The sequence below is a fragment of the Calidris pugnax genome, unplaced genomic scaffold (assembly GCF_001431845.1).
Source record: "Calidris pugnax isolate Ruff unplaced genomic scaffold, ASM143184v1 scaffold347, whole genome shotgun sequence".
NCBI classification, from domain to species: Eukaryota; Metazoa; Chordata; class Aves; order Charadriiformes; family Scolopacidae; genus Calidris; species Calidris pugnax.
The window spans coordinates 466,776-474,616 of record NW_015091298.1 but is presented as its reverse complement, the minus strand read 5'-3'; the positions used below and the strand labels follow the sequence as shown (position 1 = coordinate 474,616).

General features: G+C 62.7%; 1 protein-coding gene across 1 annotated transcript in view; it reads left to right on the top strand.

Annotated features, from left to right (window-relative positions):
• Positions 1 to 567: 567 nt before the first annotated feature.
• MTSS1L (metastasis suppressor 1-like) overlaps positions 568 to 7,841 on the top strand; it is a 16,549-nt gene continuing 9,275 nt past the window's right edge. Inside the window, exons 1-5 of the mRNA XM_014960756.1 lie at positions 568 to 2,539; positions 2,662 to 2,735; positions 7,159 to 7,243; positions 7,390 to 7,481; positions 7,591 to 7,676. Of these exons, the coding sequence (XP_014816242.1) occupies positions 1,737 to 2,539; positions 2,662 to 2,735; positions 7,159 to 7,243; positions 7,390 to 7,481; positions 7,591 to 7,676 (1,140 nt within the window). The 5' untranslated portion in view covers positions 568 to 1,736. The remainder of the gene's footprint in view (positions 2,540 to 2,661; positions 2,736 to 7,158; positions 7,244 to 7,389; positions 7,482 to 7,590; positions 7,677 to 7,841) is intronic.

Sequence of the window (7,841 nt, the reverse complement as noted above, 5' to 3'; positions counted from 1 at the left end):
GGGATAAAAAAAAAAAATAAAAGCCTTGCTGAGAAGGAGATTAACCCCTTCGGGGGGTGGGGATGGCTCCGCGGCCGGACTCTGGCTGGGGACTGGGAGAAGAGCCCTCCAGGGGGACAATCCCAGCTGGGACTGGGAGAAGAGCCCTCCAGGGGGACAATCCCAGCTCTCCCCGGAGGTGGTGGGGGCCGGGGCTGGCAGGGAAGGGTGATCAGCCCCCCCCACCCCAAAAAAACCCCATCTTCATTGCCTCCTGGCAGCCCCGGCTGAGCCCCACACCCCCAGGCTGGAGGTGGGAGCAGCCCGTGCCTCGATTTCCCCATTCTCCCCTTGTCACCTCCCCAGCTGGTGCCAGGGTGGTGGGGGTGCCAGTGGTGTCCCCAGCCCCATCGGGACAAGGTTTGGGTGAGGAGCCCCTCACCGTGGCATCGCGCCCGAGGGTACCGGGCTGGGTTCGTTTTTGTGCCATTTGTAGGTGGGAAAGAGGAGGAAAATAATAAGAAAAATAGGAGAAAAAAGCCCCTCCACGTTGGGCTCGTGCCCTGCACCGCCCCAGCACCGGTGGCCCCATCGTCCCCGTCCCTGTCCCCTCTCCCAGCCACATGGGTGTCCCTGGGGGACAGGGAAAACTGTCCCCTGTCCTCCCAGCTGGCAGCCATGTGCTCAGGGGCCCGGTGGCTGGGCCCCCCTGTGCTGGCCACGGGCACAAAGGGGACCTTATTTTGGTGGTGGGTGGCTTTTGGGCACCCCTGGGTCTCCCTGGGCGGGGGGGGGGACACGGGCAGCAGAGCCTGGTCCCCAAGCTGGTGGTGTCCCCAAGCCGGTGGTGTCCCCAAGCCGGCTTCGTTCCTCTTGCCTCTCTTCCAGCACGCTCGGCGTCCCGGGGTGACCTTGGCATGTCCTTGTCCCCGTTGTCCTCGTCCTCATCCTCCTGCCGCCCAGCATCGCGGAGGGCTGGGGGCATCGTGGTGTGCCCCCCCTTGTCTTGGGGGGGGAGACCCTCCGCTCGCCCTTCCCAGGGTGACTGGGGGAAGGTGGCCCTGGGATGGTGGCCCTGCCCTCCAGCAATGACAGTCCCCAGGGACTGGTGGCTCTGCCACAAGTGACATCCTCAAACCCCTTCTTTGCTGGCTCGTGAGGAAATCGGGGCTTTCGTGGTCCCCAAAAAAATGACACTGGACATGTCCCATGCCCCCTCGGTGCAAAACGTGTTCCCAGAGGTGCCACCAAGCCAGGCTCATGGGGATGTGTGGTGATACAAAGGCTCCAGTGCCCATGTCCCAGCCTGGTGGCCACCCCAGGAGGAGGGTTTGCAAGCCCCCAGCACTGCCATCACGTGGTGGCAGCATGGTGGCCTCGCCAGGACAACAGCACTGGGAGCAGACTCACCGGGATGGCAGCACCAGCGTAGCCTCACCACGATGGTGACACCAGGATTGGCCTCTCTGGGATGGTGGCACTGGCACCAGCCTCGCCGGGATGGCACTAGGAGGATGTCCTCGCTGGGATGGTGGCCCCAGGACTGGCTGTGCCAGGCTGGCACTGGGATGTCCTCACCGTATGGTGGCACCTGGGATGGCCTTGCTGAGGTGGCACCAGGATTAACATCACCAGGACAACACGGACTGGCCTCACTGGGATTGTGGCACTGGGATGACCTCGCCGTATGGTGGCACCAGGATTAGCTTCGCTAGGATGGCACTGGAACTGGCATTACTGGGGCTGGCCGCGCTGGGATGACACCAGGATGGGCTTACTGGGACTGGCATCTCCAAGACACCGCTGGGACTAGTCTCACTGGATCTTGCCTCACTGGGACAGCGCTGGGGTGGCCTCGTTGGGACAGTGGCATTAGGGCAGCAACTGGGATCACCTCACCATGCAGGCACAGGGACTGGTCTTGCTGGGATGGCATCAGGACGGCCTTCCCAGGACTTGTGACCTGTCCATGTCCCCGCACAACCACCCCTTTGAGGGCTGGAGGGGACTCTAGAGTTCCCCTCCTGCCCCAACAGTCCTCAGGGGAGCTGGGGGCTCCTGGGGCTCCCCGCTGTGGGGCTGGAGCCCTCCACCGTGGTGGTGTTGGCCATCACTGCTGGTTTGGCCATCGCTGCTTTGGGGGAGGCCACAGGTGCTGGAGGGCTCAAACCTTGCCCTGTGCACCAGCTCCTTCCCTCCCTTCAAATTTCCAAACCCATAACGTCTTCATCCCTTTGAGGAAAAGATCACCCAAAATCCTGAGGTCTCTGTGGTCTACGATGTTGTGTGGCCAGACTGGAAAGGGGAAAAACCCACGTGGGGGAAAGGGTAGCACTCAGCCTTTATTAGCCATCAGAGAAGCCACATCTAGCCAGGCATGGGCCACCAGACTGCCCCATCTCTCCGTAACGGTGAAGGGTGGGGGTTGCCTTGCCCGGGGAGGTGGCACAGAGGGGTTGAGGGGTTCTGGTTGTCACTGTCCTGTTCCTTCCTTGCAGAGCTCCTACCCCATCTGGGAGGACTTCAACTCAAAGGCCACCAAGCTGCACTCCCAGCTCAGGTGAGTGGCTGGGGAGGGTGGGGGACATAGGGGACACCCCCACCTCCCCCCCCTCCTCCCCATGGGCACATCCTGGGGTGCCCAGCACCTGCTGAGCTCCCCTCTCGCTCTCTCCACCCCAGGACCACGGTGCTGGCCGCAGTCGCCTTCCTGGATGCCTTCCAGAAAGTGGCCGACATGGCCACCAACACCCGAGGTAGGGTCCTCCCCACCCAGGGGTGGGTGTCCCCGGGGTTGGGCCAGGCAGGGGGACGGCTGGCGAGTGTCCCCCGTGGGGTGTCCCCTGCCCCAGGTGGTTGGGGTGGGCTTCAAGCAGCAGCTCCGCCGACCATGGAGACATGTCCAACCTGTCCCCACCCTGAAGTGGAGCATCCCCTGGGAAGCAGGGCTGGAAAGATGGGGTGGAGCTGAGGGGTGAGGAGCGGGTGAGGTGGGCACCCATGTGGGTGCTGCTCCTCACCACCCATGGGTGCTCAGCCACCATCTTCTTCTGGTGGGGTTGCTTTGCTCTTGGGGAGATTCGGTGGTGGTCCCACACCCCTTGGGATGCTCCCAGATGTGGGGCTGAGCCACCCTCTCGATGTCCCTTGTCCCCTGCACCCAAAGACATAAGGTAGGGTCCTCCCCCACCCCACCCAGGTGGGTGTCCCCAAACTGGGCCAGGCAGCAGGGACAGCCAGCAAGTGGATGGCCCTCTGCTGGGGTGGGCTTCCAGCAGCAGCTCCATTGACCATGGAGACATGTCCAACCTGTCCCCATGCTGGGAAGCAGGGCTGGAAAGACGGGGTGAAGCTGAGGGGTGAGGAGCGGGTGAGGTGGGCACCCATGTGGGTGTTTCTCCTCACCACCACTGGGTGCTCAGCCAGCATCTTGCGGTGGGGCTGGCTTGCTTGTGGGGAGATTCGGGGTGGTGTGACCCCACACCACGGTCCCCTACACCCATCTCTGCCCCCTGGGATGCCCACGGACGTGGGGCTGAGCCACCCTCTCAGTCCCTCCCTTGTCCCCTGCACCCAAAGACACAAAGTAGGGTCCTCCCCCACCCCACCCAGGTGGGTGTCCCCAGGCTGGGCCATGCAACGGGGACAGCCAGCAAGTGGGTGGCCCTCTGCTGGGGTGGGCTTCCAGCAGCAGCTCCATTGACCATGGAGACATGTCCAACCTGTCCCCACCCTGAAGTGGAGCATCCCCTGGGAAGCAGGGCTGGAAAGATGGGGTGGAGCTGAGGGGTGAGGAGCGGGTGAGGTGGGCACCCATGTGGGTGCTGCTCCTCACCACCCATGGGTGCTCAGCCACCATCTTCTTCTGGTGGGGTTGCTTTGCTCTTGGGGAGATTCGGTGGTGGTCCCACACCCCTTGGGATGCTCCCAGATGTGGGGCTGAGCCACCCTCTCGATGTCCCTTGTCCCCTGCACCCAAAGACATAAGGTAGGGTCCTCCCCCACCCCACCCAGGTGGGTGTCCCCAAACTGGGCCAGGCAGCAGGGACAGCCAGCAAGTGGATGGCCCTCTGCTGGGGTGGGCTTCCAGCAGCAGCTCCATTGACCATGGAGACATGTCCAACCTGTCCCCATGCTGGGAAGCAGGGCTGGAAAGACGGGGTGAAGCTGAGGGGTGAGGAGCGGGTGAGGTGGGCACCCATGTGGGTGTTTCTCCTCACCACCACTGGGTGCTCAGCCAGCATCTTGCGGTGGGGCTGGCTTGCTTGTGGGGAGATTCGGGGTGGGGTGACCCCACACCATGGTCCCCTACACCCATCTCTGCCCCCTGGGATGCCCACGGACGTGGGGCTGAGCCACCCTCTCAGTCCCTCCCTTGTCCCCTGCACCCAAAGACATAAGGTAGGGTCCTCCCCCACCCCACCCAGGTGGGTGTCCCCAAACTGGGCCAGGCAGCAGGGACAGCCAGCAAGTGGATGGCCCTCTGCTGGGGTGGGCTTCCAGCAGCAGCTCCATTGACCATGGAGACATGTCCAACCTGTCCCCATGCTGGGAAGCAGGGCTGGAAAGACGGGGTGAAGCTGAGGGGTGAGGAGCGGGTGAGGTGGGCACCCATGTGGGTGTTTCTCCTCACCACCACTGGGTGCTCAGCCAGCATCTTGCGGTGGGGCTGGCTTGCTTGTGGGGAGATTCGGGGTGGTGTGACCCCACACCATGGTCCCCTACACCCATCTCTGCCCCCTGGGATGCCCACGGATGTGGGGCTGAGCCACCCTCCCAGTGTCCCTTGTCCCCTGCACCCAAAGACATAAGGTAGGGTCCTCCCCCACCCCACCCAGGTGGGTGTCCCCAGGCTGGGCCATGCAACGGGGACAGCCAGCAAGTGGGTGACCCTCTGCTGGGGTGGGCTTCCAGCAGCAGCTCCATTGACCATGGAGACATGTCCAACCTGTCCCCACGCTGGGAAGGAGGACTGGAAAGATGGGGTGAAGCTGAGGGGTGGGGAGTGGGTGAGGTGGGCATCCATGTGGATGTTGCTCTTCACCACCCCGGGTGCTCAGCCACCATCTTGCTTGTGGGGAGATTCGGGGTGGTGTGACCCCACACCACAGTCCCCTACACCCATCTTTGCCCCCTGGGATGCCCACAGATGTGGGGCTGAGCCACCTTCCTGGTGTCCCTTGTCCCCTGCACCCACCTTGGGAGGTGCCTGAGGTTGGGGACGGTCCAGGGATGGGGACTTAGATGGAGGGAGAAGACACAGGAGCAAGGAACCCACTTGGGGGACCAACCTTGACCCCCAACATGAAGAGCGCAGGCTGCAGGTGGCCCCCCCCACCCCAGTACCCCAATGCTGCTATGGGATGGATGAGGCGGGGGGGGGACACACCGGACCCTCTCGGGGTGCCTGCTGGCGGCGAGGAGCCGCTTCCCACCGCTCGGCTTCTGCCAAGCAGATGGTCCTGGGCTGGTTTGCAGACTGGCGGCATCCAGGCCATCTGGAGCTGCACAGGGAGGAGGAGGAGGAGGAGGAGGAGGAGGAGGCAGCTTGAGCCAGGATCAGCTTTGCCTCCAAACCCACTGCCCCACTGCACCCGGTTGGAGGTGGCGGGGGACACACACACACACACTGGGAGGACAACTGGTGACCAGCAGCAACGCTGGAGTCACCATCATGGGGCTACCAGGGGGTGGTGGCGTTTCGGGCACGGACGTGGGGCTGAGCCACCCTCTCAGTCCCTCCCTTGTCCCCTGCACCCAAAGACACAAAGTAGGGTCCTCCCCCACCCCACCCAGGTGGGTGTCCCCAGGCTGGGCCATGCAACGGGGACAGCCAGCAAGTGGGTGACCCTCTGCTGGGGTGGGCTTCCAGCAGCAGCTCCATTGACCATGGAGACATGTCCAACCTGTCCCCACGCTGGGAAGGAGGACTGGAAAGATGGGGTGAAGCTGAGGGGTGGGGAGTGGGTGAGGTGGGCATCCATGTGGATGTTGCTCTTCACCACCCCGGGTGCTCAGCCACCATCTTGCTTGTGGGGAGATTCGGGGTGGTGTGACCCCACACCACAGTCCCCTACACCCATCTTTGCCCCCTGGGATGCCCACAGATGTGGGGCTGAGCCACCTTCCTGGTGTCCCTTGTCCCCTGCACCCACCTTGGGAGGTGCCTGAGGTTGGGGACGGTCCAGGGATGGGGACTTAGATGGAGGGAGAAGACACAGGAGCAAGGAACCCACTTGGGGGACCAACCTTGACCCCCAACATGAAGAGCGCAGGCTGCAGGTGGCCCCCCCCACCCCCGTACCCCCATGGTGCTATGGGATGGATGAGGTGGGGGGGGGACACACCGGACCCTCTCGGGGTGCCTGCTGGCGGCGAGGAGCCGCTTCCCACCGCTCGGCTTCTGCCAAGCAGATGGTCCTGGGCTGGTTTGCAGACTGGCGGCATCCAGGCCATCTGGAGCTGCAGGTGAAAAAAAGGCGGAATATCACTCTCTGGCCACCCGGGGATTCTGGATGGCTGCTCTTCCCGGGATTTGCCAGCAGCACTGCCACCGCGTGGCCATCCTTAGGCTTCAGAGTTAACGGCGGTTCCACCAAAAAAAATAAAGAAGGGATGCTCCTGCTTTCCATTTCTGGGAAATATCGCCCCCCCCCCAACCCCAGGGAGCTCTGATTCCCTGTTTATCCATGGGGATTGGGAGCGGGATGGTGCCCGGAGGTGAGGGCTGCCTGGCACAGAGCCGGGGTGGAGACAAACTGGGAAACAAAAAAAACCAAACCAGGAGCAGGTTTTCATTTTGAAGGGATGTTTGGTGCTTTATTGATTGGCCAGTGGACGTTGAGTTATTTATTTAATGGATTTGGGGTGGGGGGGTGGAACAGGGACATCCCAGGGTTTCTCCAAAACCCAGCGTTTTCATTTTGAAGGGATGTTTGGTGCTTTATTTATTGGCCAGTGGACGTTGAGTTATTTATTTAATGGATTTATCCAGGCTTGGGGGGGGACGGGGACATCCCAGGGTTTCTCCAAAATCCAGCGCATCCCTGATGCTGGTGGTCCCTGTCGCGAGTCGGCCTGGTCCCAGTATACAAACTGGTCTGGGAATGCTGTGGGGGTGTCCCCTGAGCCTCGTCAATGGTGTTTTGGTGTGTGTGTGTCCCCCCACGTGTCCCCCAGGTGCCACAAGGGACATTGGCTCCGCGCTGACCCGCATGTGCATGCGGCACCGCAGCATCGAGGCCAAGCTCCGGCAGTTCACCAAGTAAGCGTGCCACCAGTGACACGAGTTGGCTGGGCTCAGCCAACTGATGCTGGGCCCGGGTTGGGGGGCCGGGGGCATCACTGTGGTGTCCCCCCCCCTAAAGCTCTAGCACTCTCCCACTCTCTCTGCCTTCTCTCCTTCTCCAGCGCCCTCATGGAGAGCCTGATCAACCCTCTGCAGGACAGGATTGAGGACTGGAAGAAAACTGCCAACCAGCTGGATAAGGACCACGCGAAAGGTACGGGTGGGGTGGGATGGGATGGGATAGTATGGGATGGGATGGGATGGGGGGGACTGCATCCATCAGTGGGGGGGGTCCCCTCTGACCCCCACATCTCTGCTCCCAGAGTACAAACGAGCCCGCCACGAGATCAAGAAAAAATCCTCCGACACCCTCAAGCTCCAGAAAAAGGCTCGTAAAGGTGAGGGGGGGGTGTGTGTGTGATCTCTTTTTTTGGAGGGGGGGAAAAGGGGTTTACCCCTGCCAACCCCTCTGTGACACCCCTGGCCTGGGGCAGGCATCCTGGATGGGCCACCCCAGCTGCCTCCCAGGGATGGTGGGCAGCAGGGGGGCATCCCACTGCCTCCCCCCCCCCCC